The sequence below is a fragment of the Pinus tabuliformis genome, chromosome Q (genome assembly GCF_031772625.1).
Source record: "Pinus tabuliformis cultivar Carrire ecotype Pingquan chromosome Q, CPIR1, whole genome shotgun sequence".
NCBI lineage: Eukaryota > Viridiplantae > Streptophyta > Pinopsida > Pinales > Pinaceae > Pinus > Pinus tabuliformis.
In genome coordinates, this window is record NC_142296.1 from 1338101275 (window position 1) to 1338122971 (window position 21697).

The window sequence follows — 21697 nt, forward strand, 5'->3', positions numbered from 1 at the left end:
ACCAAATTAATCTTAGACATATTTAACATATTTAAAATGATCAAAATAATTAGATGTTCAACAAATTTTGTATGACCACACATGACTGAAACCATCCTAGAGCCATATTAACCCTGGATCTATCAAGCACCAAGAGAGATCAAATCTCTCGAGTTGCAAACCTTTCCTCAAGTTTTGCACTCAAAAAAGACGTTTGCACCTTGAGAGGTTTGATCCCTCTCGGCACTTGATAAATCAGGGGTTAAGATGGATCTAGGTTGGTGTTAAAAAACTTAGAAACATAAATGAGATTATGTCACACAACAAAGTATTAGTTGATTTGTGATTTTAGAAATCACTTTGTCATTGTGATATGTATAATTTGATAAATTTCAATTTATTTATTTATTTTTAATAGTGAATGGTAAATAATTGCAAGTTTACAATAAGATTATATTTGATATTGTTTAAATTACTTTTCTTGAGTTTTAATTGCATTCAAAGTTAGTTTGTTGTTGTTTTTTTTAATAGCTTAGTGGGATTACATCTTCATTCATCATGTCCAATATATCACCCTCATTGGGGCGAAGAATTGAACCTATAACTTCACATCAAGGAATACTTTAACAAAGCACCCAATCACTGTATATCCAAGGTCTCCTGGACAATTACATTCAATACTTTGAAATTTAAACCCTATATTTTTATAAACTTAACAATTTAAATATAAAATTAAAGTTTGTCAGGTGTAAATTTGCTAAATAACTATTATAAAAAATAAAATTAAAATAATCTTTGAAACTATTGTCAAATATTATTAATAAATCTTAAATAATATAAAGAAATAAAATATATTAAATTCATTTTTTTCATTACTTTTTTTTGTAACTTATGAAATTAGCTTTTCCTTAAAAAGTGTGATCTGTTGGGTATGGAGATTTCATTGATCATCTCTAACTTGCTTTAAAAGGCATGACAGGGGTATCTAAGTTGTCAAAATCACCTTTGGGTATAGAAATTTCATTGATCATCTCTAACTTGCTTTGAAAAGCATAACACAAAGGTATCTAAATTGTCAAAATCACTCAAAATCTCACCTAATCTAAATTACACCACCTCATAACATAATTATACCTACACAATATCAAACCAACCCCTTCATAACAAAAATACTTTAATAAAACACCACATCATATATTATTTATCTTCTCAATTAAATTCAAAATTATTTAAAAATATCATACATCTTACTTAAAATATATAAAAAAGAGCTTAAAATATAAAAGCCAACTGCACTTTATAACAAACACACCCTAAACATGTGCATAATCACTCAACTTATACCCCAAACACGCACTAAACATAGCAATGTGATAAATATTTATCCTAACAATTTAAATCAATAACAAAAATATACTCTAATAATAGGTCAGTTAGAAGGCGGTTAATAACGGGGTTGACCCGGAACGCCAACCACCGATGTTAAAAACAAATGGCGAGGGATCGGTATCTCGACACGCACCAATGCCATTTAAATTTATGTGCAGAAGAAAAAGAAGAACAAAATTCCAAAATTTATCTTGGGAAGCGCTGAATTCCAGCTATTTATAAAGGAGCTTCGATAATTAAAGAAAAATTCAATATTTTATGTACTTTGGCCCCTAGATACTACGTTGCCCGTGGGTATTGTTTTTCTTCCGCTGATTTTTCTGCGATCCCCAACAGAGAAACGTGATACCCGACTGAGAAATCTGTAATCACATAATCAACCTTTCTGCTGCAGGTTCTGTGTAGGTATGTATCTGCTGTATTTTAGCTTTGATCGCTGTTACTTTTTCGGTGATCTGATTACATTGAAGGCTTGAGATTGGCGGAATAAGTGTCCAACATTTAATGAGAAAAAGCTGATATATGTATTGCAGAGGTCTGTTTATAGGCATTTAAGGTGATGGCGTGTTCCATCAATCCCAATTTCTGCACTACTCAGAGTTATGGGAGCCTGCCACCCCTGCAATCTGGTAAACCCTATGGGTCTGCTTTCCTTCCCAAAATGCCACGTGTGCTAAAAGCACAGGGATTGGGAACGGGATATGGTGGGAGAAGGGTGGTTGATGTGGCAGCCGCGTTAGCAGAGAAGGGTCCTGCCAGTTTTGACAGTGAGGCGTGGGCGAAGGACTTTGAGGAGAGGTTCAAGCTTCCCCATTTGACCGATCTGCTCGATATCAAGCCAATACAGACTACCTTTTGTATCAAAAACAGGTAATTTTGTGATTCACATTTCGCTGTTACTGACTGGAAATATGAATTTTACGCTTTTTTCTTTTCTTTTGTAAAGTGATTCCTTTAAACTCCCATAAGCATTAAGATTGTCCTGGATATGTCAGGCCCCATTTTTCCTGGCAAGACCACCCTTGAAGGGTGAACCAACAATCCCAAGCACTTTGGTGTGGCTAAGCTGCTGCGATCGGGGGTACTGTTGAGCAAACTTTCCCTAGAATTGTACCTGCTCACAACTGCTTATTTGTTGTTTTTGGAAAAAATCAACTTTGGCAGGTTTCCTGACACACTACTGCCATCACCGCTGAACCATAGCCTTATTGGCACTTTGTGCTTTTTTTTGAATTATAATGACTAGAAATATGGTTTCCTCACTGTTTTACTACATTGTTGGAAGAGTTCTTCTGATAATTGTTGGGAAACTTTATGTTTCATCGTTGGCAAATATTGGGCTATGACTAGTCTTTTTTCTTACCATTATGAGAATGAGAAAAGCGAATATCATTGCAACATTGGATGCTGAATGACAGTTGACAGGACTCACTGAACTCACCACCTTGACATAATTTTTTTTTTTTTTTTTTTGAGTTGGCGAAGCCCAGACTCAATATGCTTATTAGGCACTCTTGTTGTCACCATGGCTTGGGGTTTCACATTGACCATTTAGAAATTTCAGAGAGTGATCTAGTTGTCCAGAATTTTGTTCGTAACAGTCCAGGTGACCCAGGGCACTCGCCAAATCACCCTTTCTTTGTAGCTGAACTTTGGGTGTTTCATGCTTTTGTCTTTGAGTAGCATGGATTAACATTTAGCTTATCTGATTACAGCATTGATTGTTCACACTGGGATTAGTAATTATACTTTTAGAAACAGCCGTTTCAGGTGAGCATTAGAAAACGCAGTACGAGCAGTATGGGTAAAACATGTTTCAAAGTCTGCCATATTGTGTTCATGCTATCTTGTGTCTTTCAGGTCTTGCTGGAGCAGCTAAACGAATGGCAACACAAAATCCCTTTAGCAGAACAGGAGTTATCATTTTCATAGGCACTTTGACAACCTCAGTCTAATATGTCAAATTCATGTTGTAACTCACGGTCACTCTACCTACTGCAATTAGTAATTACACTTTTTTGAAGAGTGACTTTGGGGCAAGCATCAGAAATGCAGTTCGAACACAACATTTTTCCTGGTATATCCCTGACTAAGTTGCAGGAAACGTTGGAGAAGGGTCCATTTCCGGCCGGATACGAAACTAGTACAGTATGGCCTGGAAACGCGTTTCCGGCAGTACTGGCCCATTTCTCGAGGAGGAAATGTGGCCAGTACGGCCGGAAACGCGTTTCTAGGTCATACGGCGAAGTTTCCTCTTCTAAATTGACTTTTTCTTGTATTTTTTTTATTTTTATTTTTATTTTTTCGCTTCTAATTTTTTAATGGGGGACTAAAATATCTTTTGGATGCTTCTCAAGTTATAAAAAAGAGGATTTTTTGAGTGGGAGAGCCTAATGTTCAAGCCTATGGCCCTAGTGCGATATGTAGTTCATGGTAATGTTAAATTCTTAAAATAAAAGTGACATTCTCCTTTATTTTTCATTTTCATCATTCTCCTTTATTTTTCATTTTCATCTCCTTTATTTTTCATTTTCATCATTCTCCTTTATTTTTCATTTTCATCATCGTTATACTTAAATTTTTAACATTGCTATGAAATGACTAAGGATGTTTGAGAGTGGTTTCGCCCTCACTGGATTTCATATGGAGAAAGTAAAATTATAGATCTCACTTTCCATTGGATTTCGTCATGTACTAGGGTATGGAACTTGTGTTTAATCAAGAGAACCAAGCCCTCTATGCAGGGGACACTCCCAATAATCAAGAGCACGTAGGGTACTAGGGTATGGAACTTGTATTTAATCAAGAGCACTAAGGTCATTCGACTATGTAGGAGGAGACTCCCAATCAAGCACAAAACATGAAATTAGAAATTTCTCATGGCTGATTTTTGGATATTGCTATTTTCATTATGTGATCATTCATAAGTAAATGTGATGTAAATTTAGAGACTTATAGTTTATACATTGACAATTTAATCATAATCTAATAAATTAGAATGTATCATATATGCATTATGATGCACATATTTCTTAAATGTCCTAATATTATATATATATATATATATATATGCAATATTGTGTTGAAACCATCCTTTTGCCTATTGGTGCCTGTAAACATATTACAATAAGAACACTCTTTAGAAAATGGTAAATCCATATTCTAAATGAGGGTTCAAATGTAACTTAATGTATGTTATGCACCCACGTTCTCACTGTGGTCTTTAATCCTTGAGTGTACAGTACTGAATTTTTAATTTATGTATGATCTGATTAGAACAGTGACCGTTCACACAACAGTTAGCAACTATAATTTTTTTAAGAGTAATTTTGGCCAAGCATTGGAAAATGCACCACAAACAAAATATGTTCCCTGGTAGACACCTGAAAAGTGCTTGTGAAATAATTAATAGTCACAAACTGTTATATTGTGTTCATACTCTCTTTTGACTTTTGGAACTTGTCAGAACTGGTAAACAAATTGAAATATGAACGCCCTTTAGCAGGATATGAATCCCTATGTCATAGGCATTTGTTGAATTATAGCTTCAATCTAGCAAAATAACAAGTTTATATCCACATCAGCTAACAATTTCTCGTCTTGTATGTTTGCAGCTGTCCTCTCCCAGAAGATTCTGCAGAACATCCACCAGGAGATCTATTAAAAATGTTTGTTCATAATGATGACCGAGTCCTACTCAAGGTAAGGTTCTTTCACATATACTGTATTTAGGCGGAAGCAATTTTACCAAATTCCTTTGCATGTCCTTGTGGAAGTGCATTCTTTGTATGTTTTAAACAGCATTGTTAGAAATTTGAGAGACCGCCGTTCATTTTCAGGTCATCAAGTTTGCTACACCAACATCTGCTGGTGCTGAGTGTGTTGATCCTGATTGCACTTTCGTGCATCAATGGTAGTACCTCTTTGGCTGCAATTTTTTCCTTTTCACGTTCACGGAGGAAATTTGATGTGTTTTCTGGTTTGCATTTACGGTTTGGAATATAGGTTCTTGATATCTGCCATTGTTTAAATTTGTAAAAGAAAGTTGTCAATATAACATGACATTTTGAGAGAAGTCAATCCTCGAATTTGATGATATTGTTGGAAAAGTGGCTTCCCTATATTTGCTATTAATCCTTTTCAACGAAATGTATGATACATATATTTCATATAAAGAAGTTGTTGGGCCCTGGCAATTGATTGATGTACTTGTCTCTTTTATGGTTTCGTTGATGAGGACATGATGCTTCTTACTGGATTTTATTGTTATATCTAGTTTCATATTATATTAGAAAGGATATCTTGCTCATTCTAATGTATTTGAATTTTGGACCCAATATTATACATTTGTGAGTTTCCCTCCTTTATAGCTCTATCCTCGAAGAAATGGGCCATTCTATTTCTTAATCGCTGCACAACTACTTCTACGTTTATGATGAATGCTTTCATACTCTAGGGTACATCGTGCTGGGCCCCGACCAGAGATTTATTTCAATCCCAATGAAGTGAAAGCAGCGATTGTCACCTGTGGAGGACTCTGCCCTGGTTTGAATGATGTGATTCGACAGGTAAGTTCTTCTCATATCCAAGCTTTTTAATTTGTTTTTTGGCAAATGTTCATTGTTTAGCTTCAAAGTTGGTATTACTACAGAGATGGTACATAACAATAATTATTTACTTAAAATGTTTTCCTAGTACTGTAGAAATAAGAATGTAGAAGCCAGTGTGAAAATCCACATATTTTTCTTCTGTTTCTAACACATGAATATCAGCACCCCTTAGACTTGTCTTGCATGGTAAAATTTATATAAAGTAATAACTGGACCAAGATTATTGCGGCAAGTCGGAGTGCCCGTTGAAATGATGACCCGGGTTCATATCCTGGCAGGCAGGTTCCAGTCAAAAACAGTAAAAGATGACTAGTCGATAAGTGTGGAGGGTGTGAAGTGATGAACTGTAATGTGGCTCTGTTTGTGGGTGCTAAGCCCAAATGTTTCTGTTCAAAAGATTATTCTTTTGTTTACTTGTAATGTGGCTCTGTTTGTGGGTTCTATGCCCAGATGTTTCTGTTGAAAAATTATTCTTAAGTTTGCTTGTTTGGTACTTCCGTCATTTTCCTCTTTTGGAGTTTTCCGCCATGCCAGGAATTAAATACTTAGTTTTTCAAATAGTGTGCTCACCACCAAAATGAGAACATGATGAATTACGAAGCTGATTCATCTTTTCTTAATGCTCTATGCAGATAGTTATCACACTTGAGACATATGGTGTGAAAAATATAATTGGCGTTTCCTATGGATATCGTGGGTTCTTTGATAAAAACCTCCCTGAAATACCGGTGAGTATTAATGGATAAGCAAAGCACTAACATGTCATGCTTTCCAAGCGAGGAAAATTGCAAAACACACTCTGCCTAGGTTTTTAGACGTAAAAGTTTCATTTTTCTACATGCTGTAATATAAGTATTATTTTAGTTGGAAATTTGATTGATTTCTCCATGTCCATCTTTAGCTATCAAGAAAAGTTGTTCAAAATGTCCATCTATCTGGTGGTAGTCTACTTGGGGTCTCTCGTGGAGGTGGAAATGTATCTGAAATTGTGGATAGTATCCAGGTATGATATAATTCTGTTTCCTTTGTATATTGCTTCCATGGTTAAAGTTGTAAATTGCAGTACAATCACTAATAATTTCTTTTGAAATATTTGATACATTTTTTGATATATTGATCTCGCGTGGCTAATGACTTATTATTATTATATGTTTTTGCAGAATAGGGGAATAAATATGCTTTTCGTATTAGGTGGTAATGGAACCCATGCAGGGGCAAATGCTATACACAATGAGGTTTATCTAAGTTCCTTGTACTTATTTCAGAAAAAAGAAAGATGGAATATAAAAAACTAGTTTATATACAATTGGAGACAAATAGATTTTGACTATATTAATCAGTTAAGATTTTAAACCAAGACAATAATTATTATAGCATGCTGAGCCCTGGAAATTAAGTTTCTGGTCTAGTTTGTCGGCTTTGCATATGCAGCATTCATTCATTTATTTTCCCTTTTTATTAAATAATAGTTTATAATATGTTTACTGGTTTTGAATATATGAAAAAGTTACATTTAGAAAGAGCTATGTAATGCTTTAGTAGTTATCTCCCAGCGTAAAAAAGCTTGGAAGAGACTTTATAAAAATGATTTTCTGACAAAAAGTTCAGAGGCATCAAAAGTGCCTTTACATACAGTATTTCTTTTTCATAAGATAAAAACAAAAAGTGGACCTGGGATGAAGCCCATTTCTCAATTACTAAACTATACTTGTTATGTTTACAACAGCTAGCAGAAACAGAACTAGAGAAAGAAGCATATCCAATACGGAAACGCTATAGTTCACTTAAAGCACTTCAACTATACGTTATTAGTCTTCTCCAACCTCCAAAGCATTATGAACTATAAAATGCCTAATGCAACAATGACAAAATTGGTGTTATGCCCTGGAACTACTTTTATAGATCTGAAATTCACTGCCCCTCTTTAGCCAGATATCATTGCCTCAGGAGTGGTCCAAGGGGAAAAATAAAGAGGACCTGCTAGGATTCAACGCACATGGTCCTTACTAAGACAGGCCCACCATAAATTGAAATTTTGATATCATCTATGCAAATGAGGTAAAATATTCCGGTTGGTATAATTTTTCAGTCAGAAAACACAAAAAACTAACTGTCAAAACTGGGATTAACTGTTGTAAGATATTGCAAGATGCTAAGTCTTCTATATAAAATTCTATGGACTGTATCATGTAATTATTTGGTGTGACACCAACAGTTAATATTGTTAAATTAGAAAAGATGACAAAAGAGGGTTTGTTGCAATATATTTTTAAACCTGATATATAAAATAGTAAACTTCAATCAAATAATTGATATGATTTCTTGCTTAGATAGCCTGGCAGAAGTAAGTAGAATAATTTCCAAATATAGAACAGATAAGTGTAATAACCCTTCATATGTCTCATTTAAAATAGTATGGATAAGCTTCACATGTATTTCTATAGTCCCCTACTGAAAACATCCCATTTTTGTGTTCTCTATAGTAACTATGTGCCTATATCACGCATCCCATATTCTTGTTGTCAGAGAATCCTTCAGCACTGACATCCCAATTTTGTGTTCTCTATAGCAAATACGTGGATCTTATGTGTGTCTATATCATGGATCCCATGTTCTTGTTGTCAGAGAAGTGTCTATATCATGGATCCCATGTTCTTGTTGTCAGAGAACCCTTCAGCATCGCTTGGCTATGATAGCTCTTCCATGACAACTTCAATATGTAAATAATATATTTGGTCACATGCTTTTAGAGGCTTGAAGATCCTGGTTTGATCTAGTAATCAGCATTCATCAACCACTGTTTCAAGTCCTATTTAGTTATTTCACATACGCACAGAGAACTAAAACTGATGCAAAGGTTAATGTGCCCCAGACACCTTATTATCGAGAGAACTAAGAACAGTTTTTATTATTCTCACTATTGTATCTTTAAGCAAGAATCTCATTGTATTATGTCTAACCATCCCCTTCGGATATTTGTATCTGATAATCCTCATCATATGCCACATGAAGAAGCCACAATATGGAACATATGCATACATAGTCCATGTGAACTTCAGTTTATTGTGCTGATTTCTGATGTGTTTGAGAGAGCTTGATTTGAAAGATTTTTTTGAGTTCAGCTATGTGGAATCTAAGACTTCTTTGTTCCCTGCAGTGTCGCAAGAGGAGGATGAAAGTAGTTGTGGTAGGAGTTCCTAAAACAATTGACAATGACATTTTACTGATGGATAAAACTTTTGGCTTTGATACCGCGGTCGAAGAAGCCCAGCGAGCTATCAATGCTGCATATATTGAGGTATATGTATTTCTTTGAAATCCATGTGTCTAGACAGGTTATCCTCTCTTCGGATCATGACTTGTTTTCACCACTCTTGAAATGTATGATTACAAAACAATAGGGAAATTCTCATTGTTCAAGACTTCAAGTTGTTCTATGAGCTGTTTTTCTCCAATTTTTTTTCAAAATGACACTTGGTTGTTTTGCAGCATAACAATTACTTCACAACTAAAGACTGTGAGGTGAACTTTTAACATTTTGTTGTATCGGTTGACTTGGTTTGATTATGCAACAGGCACACAGTGCATATAATGGTATAGGGATAGTTAAATTAATGGGAAGACATAGTGGTTTTATCGCCATGCATGCATCACTTGCAAGTGGACAAATTGATGTCTGCCTAATTCCTGAGGTATGCTGTGCACTGTGGTCCTGTGTCCTTTAAAATGTAATCTGATCCGAGGAGTATATTCTAAGCTTCTTTGTCCTTCTTTATATGCAGATTCCTTTTACTTTAGAAGGACCAGATGGTGTTTTGCGGCATCTTCGAAATCTGCTGGAATCAAAGGCATCAGCTGTTGTATGTGTAGCCGAAGGTGCTGGACAGGTGAGTGGTATTTTGTGTTTGGATGGCATCGAAGTTTGAATTGCAGTTACTGATTATAGACATGGTTTGCTAAGAACTGGGTGGTCTCAGTAGAACATAAGACAAGTTAAGAGTAATAATAAAGAATTAGCTACTTTGTAGATTTTCCCCCATGTAACCAAGCACCCTACCCTACAGCCCATAGGCAAGGGTAAGATATTCTTCAGGGCTCAAGGCTGTTCAACACAAGGCTTGAAGCCATTACAACAATATACTTGATATGAGCTCAACATGTCATCTGCGGGAATAGATCCTGGGTGGACGGTATAATAATCATTCCTCCTAACAGACAGAGATAAACCCAATCGACAACTACTTCAAGTTCATACATATTAAGATTGCACCTAAAATGTTCTTTTTCATCTTTGAAATGTCTTGGTGTCATTTATATTAAGATTGCACCTAAAATGTTCTTTTTCATCTTTGAAATGTCTTGGTGTCATTTTTTTTCATCTTATTATCTTTACTTGGAGTTTTTCAGGACTTGCTTGAAAAAATCAACGCAACTGATGCATCTGGAAATGTTGTACTTGGAGACATAGGGGTATATCTTCAACATCAGGTATGGTTCGTTGAACATCCAATAAAATTCACGTTAGTCTAAAATGAAGATGAATATATCTGCATGTTTACCTGCAAGGCACGTCTAGGGGATATTGATATAATCAATTCAGATTGCTTGGGTACTGCAAGCAGGAAAGTGGTAGCAAATTAAACTATTCATTCTCTTTGAAGAAAATTCTACACTATTGCAAGTTATCTTTTTATCATCCTTGAAACTCCAAATATCCAATATTTGATCATTGCAAAAATATAATTAGAACATTGCTATATTATTCTCAAGAAGCAAGGTGGCATCTTTTTTAAAATGATTTATCTCCCATCCATTAGGAGCATGTCATCCATTCAAATTTGTACCTTGTTATGAATTTGAGGGGGTCCCTAGTCCCACAAACAAGGAGATCTCATACGTAATTTGGTGTCTGGCTAGGTCATGACCTTGAAATTAGATTATTATTATTATTGTTATTAATTGAAATTACAGATCAAATACAACCAATTCCACTTACTGCAACAATAATAGATTCAGCGAATAATAGGACATTACATTCTAGATGATAACAGCAGTAAATGCAGCAACAGGAGAAGTGATGACATCCATGAACCTTGGAACAACTGTCCAAACATAAAATATAAATCTGAGATGGAATGCAACAAGCAATGATTCCTCAAAAACACAATATACTCTTGTTAGGGTATGAATGCTAACTCATGCCCAGAATTATCTTAAGGCAGTATGGATGCTGTTCTGTGTCCATCTAACCCTCCTAAGAAATGCCTGCAAGACTGAAATTTATCTTACCCTCATTCTCATTGCACATGTCAATAAATAGGCAAATGGATACATATCTCTTAAATATTAATACGAGATCCATTGTCAGCTCTAGAGTCTAAACTAGGGGCCCATAATCTTGTTCTTGGAGTCTTGATCAACAAAGCCTGTCCACAAAAATATATAAAATATTTGCCACTAAGTGGCAGTTGTGGTAGGTGGCCCCAGTGAGGGGGCAATTCATTCTAACAAAGCTATCCTTATTCAAAGGCTAAGTCACGTTTAATTTATACGAAGCTGATCTAACACAAACTGGGTGTTCAATTTCTTCGCTGCCGAGTATGATAATGTCAATTCTCTAGGCTGGGAATAATACATACTCTGATGTACAATACTACTGCTCCCTTGTTGAATTGCTCTTTCTGCTTTACAAACACTGATTTTTTCCTTCTGTGTCTTGTTGCTGGTTTTCTTGGATGTTGGATTTTGATCACTCTTTATTTTCTTACCAATAAAAGATCAAACACAGACAGTTTTGGTCCATGATCCCCATTAGGAATGCTTTCTTCTGTCTCACCTTCTATTTTCCCAACATTTTCCACTAGTTTCTGAAATAATGCTGCATGGATGGTGAGTGATTCATATGTTCCCTCCTCTGATCATGCCATTATGGATGAAGATAAGCCTATCCATGTGTGGAACAAAATGCAGTTGAATGGTAATTGAAGCTTGTGTTTTCCCTGAGTTCATTCTTAATGCATTTATTAAATAACTGATGGCTAACATGGGTATTGAGTGCACTTCGAGGATCATCAATTATATAAGCATTGGGTTAGAGCTCACAGCCTTACCAATATACTCTTTTCTTTTGCCCACTCTTTCGGTCATCTTTATCAGATCACCACCTGGCAATGACTAAATGATGTTCCTTTTCACGAACCTGGATTGCTTTTTCATATTGTAATGGATCATAAGGAGATCTAAACAAAATGTTGCCGGAGACTGTTGCATTGAATATACATGAGACTTGTGGAACATATGCTGAGCTCAGAATAAGCTGGTGCACAATCCAGAGACTGTTGCATTGAAAATACATGAGACTTGTGGAACATATGCTGAGCTCAGAATAAGCTGTTGCAAAATCCAGTCTGTAATACCTGGACTTTTAATCAAAAACTGTTTTCCCTTTGCCTGCTACAGTGCTTCCTTCAATAGTTTATGGTTTGTATACTAAGCACCCATATTGATGCACCAAGCAAGAAAGCCTTGCCCTAGCATTCAATTGTTCTGTGTTGCAAAATTTACTGGAGACTCGGAGAGCTTTAATACTTCCAAAAGTAAACTTCTTCGTGTCATCATTTTTCTAGCTCAAAGATTTTTTGCAGGATACAACAGCAGCTAAGGTTGACCTGATACAGAAGACAATTATTTCATTGCGGAAACATTGTGCTTCAGATAATAAACCTAGGGACACTCTAATAAGATTGATGCTTCATGCAGTCAATCCGTGAAGGTTCCAGAAATAATTGGATAAACAAATTGCAAATTGTCATTTCCAAATTTGAATAAACTTTGGAACCTGAATTGTGCCATGGTTTGGGTTTTGTACATTCTTCTTACCAACCTCGTTGCCTGAAGGCATTGTGAGGATTCTTACTCCCATGAATGAGGCTGCCAATATTCTTTTCTGTAATAGGTCTTTCATAGGCTAGCTTCATAAGGGATATTATCAAGGTTGCTAGAGTGTGGAGCGGAGCAGGAGCTGGAGCACTGGCAGTGCCATTTCCCCAAAAGCTCCGGGAGTGGAGCATCCTGAACATTTTTTATATAAATTATATTTTTATATTATAATGCATTTATATATAAAGAAACATGCAGAATGCCAAATTAATTGCAGAAAATAAGAAAATATGCATAATAGTTCTACTTATTGCATTATCGTGAATTTAGAAATGTCATCTGTAGTTGATTAATGATTAATCATTCTAACATTAATCTATTAGTTACAAATGCACATCTTTAAACCATATTATAGGAAGTCGATCGTTAATTTAGGGAATAAAATAGGATATCTGCCAATTGTCAACATGACAAAAGAATCAACATGAAATAGGTTTACAAAATGGGCATCATTGCCCACCAACACATTCAGCAAGGAAGCCATATGCATCTGAAAAATCACATGGCAGTGCAGAAGTGTCCCCATTTAGACATCAAAGAAGGTATGCACAAAACTGTTTGCAAGGAGAGGCTAGGAAGATCATATACCACCTACAAGGAAATGCTTTTATTTGGTGGACTAGCCAAAGAAAATTAAGCACATCAATAGAGCTAGCATACTTCAAAAGCTCCAAAAACTTCTTTTCATATTGTTACACGGTCATATCTCTCAACGAGTTCAAGGAATTCATGCATCTTCTTGTCATAGTAGTGCTCAAACAAGGCAAAGATATAGAGGTTCCTAAGTGGGTTGTTTGTATTCTATAAAGATAAAATTCAATTAATGAAATCTAATACTCGTGAAGAGACAATTACTTGTATGACTAGAGAAAAGGCCAAATATTTGTATGATTAGAGCAAAGGTAGAGTGGATTTTCATAAATTTTGGAGAGATAAGAAAAAAGACAAGGAAGATAAGAGGAAGCACAGATTTCTACCTTCTTTCTTCAAGAACAATCCTAATACATATCAACAAAGCCAACAGCTCAAAATGGATTTAAGATGAGAGAATCCTTGGGGAATAGGGCAAGGTAGCCAATGAAATTTTGGGAATGTGAAGGAAACAATTTGTACAGAGATTACTCTTGAAAGGAAGAAATATTCAGGAATGTGCACCATATCTAGGAGGTAACTATAGTCGAAGATGTGGATAAAATCATCCCACGAATATATGCTGCCCTAGAAAATCGATAGGTGGATCATCAATCAAATATGACTAAAATTGAAGGTAAGGCTACCAAAATTCACCTATTACAATTTTAATTGATTCAAGAGTAAGTTATAGTTACATTGCCCCTAGTTTGGCAGTAAGATTTCCTTTAGTGAGAAGCAATCATGATAAATCATGGTTGGTTCAATTGGCCATTGGGATCAAAAGGAAAATTAATAAGATTGTCAAGGGCTACCCATTCGATATGAATGGTGCTAGCAATGTTGCAAACATGAACATGATACCACTTGGTTCATATGATGTACTTACTGAAATGCACTGATTGGATATGCATCATGCTGTCGTAAATTGTCATACCAAGACTTTCACTTGTCTTCATGAAGTGGAAAGCATAGGACAGTGAAACACTGAAAAGCATTCCCAAGAGATGCTTCAGGAAAGAGTGTCAATTGTATGCAGCTTACATGGGAGAGCCCAGGAAAGCGCAAAAGCCCAAATCTTGAGGATTTTCAAGTGTTGTTCGAGTATGCAAGTGTATTAAGGAAAATACTAGGTTTACCTCAAAAAAGAGAGATTAATTTCTTCATTAATTTAATGTTTGTAATTGTTTTAGTATCTAAGACACCATATAGAATGGGTACCCCTACAAAATCCCACCTTTGTAGCATGGAAGTTTGCACACCTTAGAGAAGAGAGACAGTAACTAAACTCTTTGTTACGGTACCCATGGTTGGTTCAATTGGCCATTGGGATCAAAAGGAAAATTAATAAGATTGTCAAGGGCTACCCATTCGAAATGAATGGTGCTAGCAATGTTGCAAACATGAACATGATACCACTTGGTTCATATGATGTACTTACTGAAATGCACTGATTGGATATGCATCATGCTGTCATAAATTGTCATATCAAGACTTTCACTTGTCTTCATGAAGTAGGAAAGCATAGGACAGTGAAAATCATTCCCAATCTTATTTTTACAAGGGTGATTTATCCTTACAACTAAAGAGATGATTCAGGAAAGAGTGTCAATTGTATGCAGCTCACATGGGAGAGCCCAGGAAAGTGCAAAGGCCCAAATCTTGAGGATTTTCAAGTGTTGTTTGAGTATGCAAGTGTATTAGGGAAAATACTAGGTTTACCTCAAAAAAGAGAGATTAATTTCTTCATTAATTTAATGTTTGTAGTTGTTTTAGTATCTAAGACACCATATAGAATGGGTACCCCTACAAAATCCCACCTTTGTAGTATGGAAGTTTGCACGCCTCAAAGAAGAGAGACAATAACTAAACTCTTTGTTACGGTACCCTAGTATTCAATTGAAAACTAGAACAATAATCATTACCATCATCGAGTGAGCTATTCTTTGGGTATGGACTGGACTAGGGTGTTTTGAAGTAGTTTCCTACTTGAATTGGAGGAGTTGCAAAAGCAAGAAGAATAATTGTTAAAGAAGGCATAAATATATGCCTAAGTCTCTTTTTGCTGAGCACTCTTTGTAAAGAAGAAAGATGGGACTTTGTGTCTGTGCACTGATTTTAGACAGCTCAACAAGGTTATTGTGAAAAATAAATGTTCTCTACCAACACTTGATGGCCAATTTGATTAGCTAAGAAGAGCATAGATCTTTATGAAAATAAAGTTGAGGTCAAGCTATTATTAGATAGACACTAATCTCTTTGTTACAATAGCCTAGCATGCAATTGAAACATAGAACACCAATTTGATTAACTAAGTAGAGAAAAGATCATTTTGAAAATAGATTTGAGGTCAAGCTATCATCCAATAGAATAAAGTATGAAGACATTCATTGGACAACTTTCAGAACCAAGTACTGGCACTATGAGTTTTTAGTGGTGACATTTGGATTGAATATTTATAAATTACTTGGATATATTTTTCATTGTATTCTTAGATACATTCTTATTTATTCAAAGTTGAGGAGGACCATGTAGAGCAATTGAGGTTAGTACTATTTTGGTGCTAGTTGTATGCTAAATTAAGGGAATGTTCTTTTTATTAGAGGCAGATTCATTACTTGGGACACATCATCTCTAAGGGATAGTAGTAGACGTGGAGAAGATTGTAGCTATTAGGGGATGTTTTACATGTAAGAATGTAGCTGAGGTAAGGTCATTCAAGGGGCTTGCTGGATACCACATTCATAAAAGGACCAATACTCCTCAACCCATTACATCCTTACAAAACAAAAAAATTAACTTTGAATGGACATGTGAATTGTTATAAATCACTTAATAGAGCACCCATTCTTCAAATTGTTGATCCAATAGAATATTTTATGGTATGTACAGATGTTTTCAAAGAGGGGCCTTGTGGATTTCTTAGGTAGAAATTAGAATAGGCATGTGAATTGTTATGAAACCAAAATATTAAGAAGCATGAAATCTCTGCAATACCTCATGCATTGAAGATGTGTAGAAATTACTTGTTGAGGAGAGTTCGAGATCAGAATAGACCACAATAGACTTAAAATGCTAGGCAAACAAGATGGCTACAACTTCTCAATGAATATGACTTCGATATTAAATGTATAAGAGGGAAGGAGAAAAAGGTTGCTGATCCACTTTGCATAGGAGTACATGCAATGCATATTACAACCATTAGTATGTGCAAATCTGGTTTGAGGAACAAAATTCTCAAGGCTGTTACCTCAGGGGAGCATCATTTATAGATAAATGAAGGCTTACAACAATAGAATGTATAGTAGAAGAATGGGGGTTATAAGTTGGAAGAAAATACTTTTATGCATAAGAATAGAATTCATGTCCGTAATTCTTATGAATTAAAGAAACTTGTATTAAAGGAAATGCATAATGTTATATATGTCGCATATCATAGTTATTGAAGACATGTGCAGCAATAGGAAATAAATATTTTGGGCTAAGAATGAAAAAGGATGTAGCTAATTATATAGTTAGGTGTAGGCAGTGTTTTAAAAACTAGTCGATCTAATTCCAAATCAGTCAAACCTTATTTCAAAATGTTTGAGAGTGGTTCCAACCCTATTGAATTCATATGGATAAAGTAGAATTTCATTTCCCACTCAAAATCTAGCTGGATCAAGGGTTTTCAAGATTTTAGGATTGGTAGAATTGCAACATTTTCATTGAATTAAATCATGTATGAGGGTTTGGGATTGGCAGATAATCAAAAGCACAAAGCCCTTTATGACCTTGATGTTGGTGGTATTGATTGTTGAACTCCTTTGATGTTGATGGTACTTTTTGAACTCTAGTCTCGTCTTCCATGCCCTTAACAAAAATGTAGCCTTCACTCAAACCAAAATAATTGGTTAGACATGTAAACTTTTTGCTACCATATTAGAAGGTTGAGGAGATGAACCCTTCACTAAAACCAAAATCATTGGTTAAGCATGTTAAGCTTTTTCTACCATATTATAAGGTTGAGGAATCCAAGGAGTCTAAAGACTTTCGACCAGATGATGTTTATGTAGCTTTTGTTGATGATCCCATTTCTAGTAGTGGTGATGAGTTTGATCAATGGTTTGTAGTAGGCTAATGGCCCAGTAGCTTGTGGCATGGTTTATGGACTCTAAAGGCCATTTAGAGCCTAATTGATTATGCATTTTGTCGTTTATATGTATTGCACTTAGTACCATTTTGATTCACCCTTCCATGGTATATAGATGAACAAACTTTGCATATTTTGCCTCCAATGGTGTGTGATCATGGTTTGAAATATAAAAGACATTTTTTTCATTAAAAATTAATAAATTTATGTTTTTGTTCAAATCTAGTTCATTGAATCCAATTTTAACTGGTTTTGGTTAGATAGGTGGCCGGTTCAAGACTCGGTTCTGATTTTTAAAACATCGGGTGTGGGATGTTTGCTGATTATAAAGGAAACACTAAGCACAAATAATCAGTAGGTTTTTCCACAATTGTGACCAATTCTAGAGTGGAAATAGGATGTAACTATTGATTTTATCACTAAGTTCCCAAAGACAACAAGCAACAAAATTCAGTGGCAGTGGTGGACAAATTAATCAAATGTGTTGACTTTATTCCAGTTAAGTTGACTTGTAAGGTAGCTAATATCGCAGAAATTTACTTGAAAAGGATTGCCAAGTTGCATAGGATACCCAAGGCAATTATTTCAGACATAGATCTAAAGCTTACCTCAAACTTTTGGAAATGATTATTCATGGGTTTTGTTACAAATTAAAACTTTAATAAGCCTATCATGCACAAAGTAATTGACAAGGCATACAAGTGGGTGGATTACTTGCATCTAGTAGAATTCGCTTACAGCAATGGATATCAAGCTTCATTGAAGATGAGTCCATTTGAAGCTTTGTTTGGTAGAAAATGTAGACAGTGTTTCTTGGATCAGAGTTGCTTAGAGAATTGGAAGAGCAAATGGGCAAGATTAAGCAGAATTTATAGATAACATAGGATAGACAAAAGAGTTATGCAGATAAAGGTAGAATATCAAGGAAATTTAAAGTTGGGGAGCATGTGTTTTTTAAAGTGAAGCCAAAGAAAAGTTATTGAAGTTGGGGAGATGCAGTAAATTGGAAGTCAGATATTGTGGCCCATTTGAGATCTTGGCTAGGATAGGAATTGATGCATACATACTTGCATTCCTTGCTACCTTAAAAATTCATAACGTGTTTCATGTGACATTGTAAAAAAATTATGTTCATGATCTTAACCATGTCATTGATTGGGATTTGATAAGTGGAACTGAAAGGAGACTTCCAGGTAGAACAAGCTTGTGTATTAGACAAGATGGTCATTGTGCTCAAGAACAAAGTCAAGGAGCAGGTAGAGGTCTAATGGACTCACTACAACCCTGAAGAAGCAACATGGGAGTGGGGATAATGTGGGAGGCATATCCGCATTTGTTTTGACATTTTGATGTAAAAATTGTTGTACATAGTGGCAATTTCCATATCATGCAAATATAGTGGAAGGGAATTTGTGAAAATTCGCTTCAAATGCAGCAACTAGAAATAATTCTTCTAACTAAAAAATTAATCATGCAGTTTATTTTGTTTGCAACAAAATAACAAATTATTCACACTGCTATTTCTTCACCATAAAAAATACCACAGAAGCAAAAAAAATAGGAACTGAGAAATGCTAGCACACACACAAAAATATGACACCATCATTTTTGGACAAATGTCCCCAAAAAGACCTAATGTGGGAAAACCGGTGCAGCAGCTAAGGGTTTTTATTATTATGTAGTAGCGAAATTCCAAGTATAATAAATATGGATGCCCAACTGGGTATTCGATCTGAGAGAAATAATGGCAACATCATCTAAGGGAATTTATCTTCTTCTCCAAGCAATCCTGGCTCAAACTAACAAACACAAACACGATGTCCAAACCTTGTACACAGACTCTACATCATCTCTGCGCAACTTGTCACACGATTTGCTCGGAAGAATTGCTACTCAAGCCGTCTTGCCTGTTGTTGACTGAGGAAGTGTCTCTCTTGCCTATTGGAAAATCTTCATGGCCTCTGGAACTTGAAATGACCTCCACTCTAGCTAGAATGAACTCCCTCTTTGAGGCTCTACGTAGGCCTTACGTTGCCTCCTGGAGAAATAATTTGGCCTCCTCTCTGTCTCTCTGCAATTGGAAAACTTCCTTCGGATCATCACTCTACCCCTCTCTAGCTCTGTGGTCCCTCTCTGCCTCGAACTTTGCAGTTGGTTAGCTCGAACTGCCCAAGGAACTCGCACTGCTGGCTCTCTGTTGTGGGTTTCTCCATCTATGCATCGACCTCTTCTTATAATCTCCAGTTGGGACTCCAATGACCAAGATTAAAACTTAATCGATGGCAACAACTTAATTAATTACTATTAATTAACCAAATTTTCTAAGTTAGGCTTAGGAAAAATTTAAATGATGGTTAATTAATTTAATTGAGCTATCTCTAGGTGGAATTTCCAGAAACAATTTCTAGGTTTTGGAGAAGTCATGTGTTTTAGCTTCTTCACCAACTTTCGAGACTAGAACACCATCCCATGCTACAAAAACTAACACTCCCTCTTAGCGAGGAAAGTGTTTTCCAATTCTGTCTCTATAACATTTTCCCACACAGCTGATGTCTGACAACTGTAGCTGCCTACTACTGTCCACCAACCACTACCTTAACTCTGATTCATCTGCCATTGACTGTAGTTGAACCATGCTGCATTTGAGCTGCTACTAACATTGTACTGTACAACCAATACTACTGCCAACTTTACATCTGCATTGCAACCCAACTAACAACTCTCTCACTGTTGCTACTGCTATGGCAACTACTGCAACTGAGAAGCACCCAAAATACTGAATCAACTGTCTTTGTGTTGCAATTGTCTCGTGTCTCTAACTACTACTAGCCTTTGCACTGTCCACTAGGAAATCTGTGCTGCTCTTGATTCTGCCACCGAGCCTCCTGCTCTACGCTCCTCAACACCTGATTGCAACTAATTTGCAACTGTCACTTTGGAATTGACTGCACTAATTGACACTGATCCTCTTGGTACTGAATACTGTGGGCCCCTGTAGCAAGGGTAATGATCCATGAGGAAACACCATCCGATGCTCTCCTCGATGGACCCTGCCCAAATCTCTGTGCAACTCTAGGACTAAAGCTCGATATCGCCCCACCTCTCTCTTGGAGGTATAGTTGCATACATGGCGAATTGTTCTTCCAATTGGGAGGATACTTTGTTTGCCTCTGTGGATGTTGTTGCCTGATCCTGCTTGTCCTTCTTCCTTTGAGGACACTGAGTATTGTAGTGGCCAAACTTGCCACACCTGAAGCACTTGATCTTAGATAGATCCTTTTTCTTTTTCTTTTCTCCCTTCAAGCCTTGTCATTGACTGAGGCCTTTTGCTTTCCCCTTCGTTGCAAGGACCACATTATCTTCCTCCTTCACACCTTTCGAGCACTTGATGTTGCTGCCATTGATGCAACTCTTTACTAGAGATTGACTCATTTCCTCTTGTTGGGTCTGACCACATCCGATCCCACCTAGATAATATATCTCGTACTAAGATGCCTTGGACGAAGTTTTCCCATTCCTCAAAGACATTGATCAGGGCCAAATGCACAAGCTCTGTAGTTTGAAGCGCTTCTCCTATGGCTGCAAGCTCATCCTGGATATCTTGAATTTTGGTGAAAAAGAGATCTATGCCTTTACCTTTTGGCATATGAACATTCCTCAGCTTCTACTTTAGGAACATTTTTTGCTGCTTGCAAGGATTCTGATATAGTGAGGCAATAACGTCCCACATTTCTTTGGTCGTATTCTTGGTTGCCACATGCAAGACAATATGACCTTGAACTCCATCAAGAATCAACTGCTTTGCCTTGGCCATATCCTTATTGTAATTCGCTAGTTGGTCTGCATCTGTAGGCACGACTACAACTCGTTTTGTATACATCTTTAGATCATAATTGTCTAACGGGAAGGACATCTTGGCCTACCAAATACAGTAGTTGGATGCACCCTCTAATCTGCCCTGATCTCAAAGTCTTGCTGAAGCCATCTCTGCAAAAACTCGAACTGGGATGGAATTCCC

The 21697-nt window shown here is 36.2% G+C and overlaps 2 protein-coding genes across 3 annotated transcripts in view; one reads left to right on the top strand and one right to left on the bottom strand.

Moving 5' to 3' along the window:
* LOC149224793 (uncharacterized) overlaps nt 1-21697 on the bottom strand; it is a 132851-nt gene that overhangs the window by 78361 nt on the left and 32793 nt on the right. The window lies entirely within an intron of this gene.
* PFK5 (phosphofructokinase 5) overlaps nt 1480-21697 on the top strand; it is a 31052-nt gene continuing 10834 nt past the window's right edge. The window contains exons 1-12 of the mRNA XM_089386263.1: nt 1480-1773; nt 1902-2238; nt 4983-5070; nt 5208-5281; nt 5825-5936; nt 6611-6706; nt 6880-6981; nt 7139-7213; nt 9136-9276; nt 9554-9670; nt 9761-9865; nt 10386-10466. Of these exons, the coding sequence (XP_089242389.1) occupies nt 1928-2238; nt 4983-5070; nt 5208-5281; nt 5825-5936; nt 6611-6706; nt 6880-6981; nt 7139-7213; nt 9136-9276; nt 9554-9670; nt 9761-9865; nt 10386-10466 (1302 nt within the window). The 5' untranslated portion in view covers nt 1480-1773; nt 1902-1927. The remainder of the gene's footprint in view (nt 1774-1901; nt 2239-4982; nt 5071-5207; nt 5282-5824; nt 5937-6610; nt 6707-6879; nt 6982-7138; nt 7214-9135; nt 9277-9553; nt 9671-9760; nt 9866-10385; nt 10467-21697) is intronic.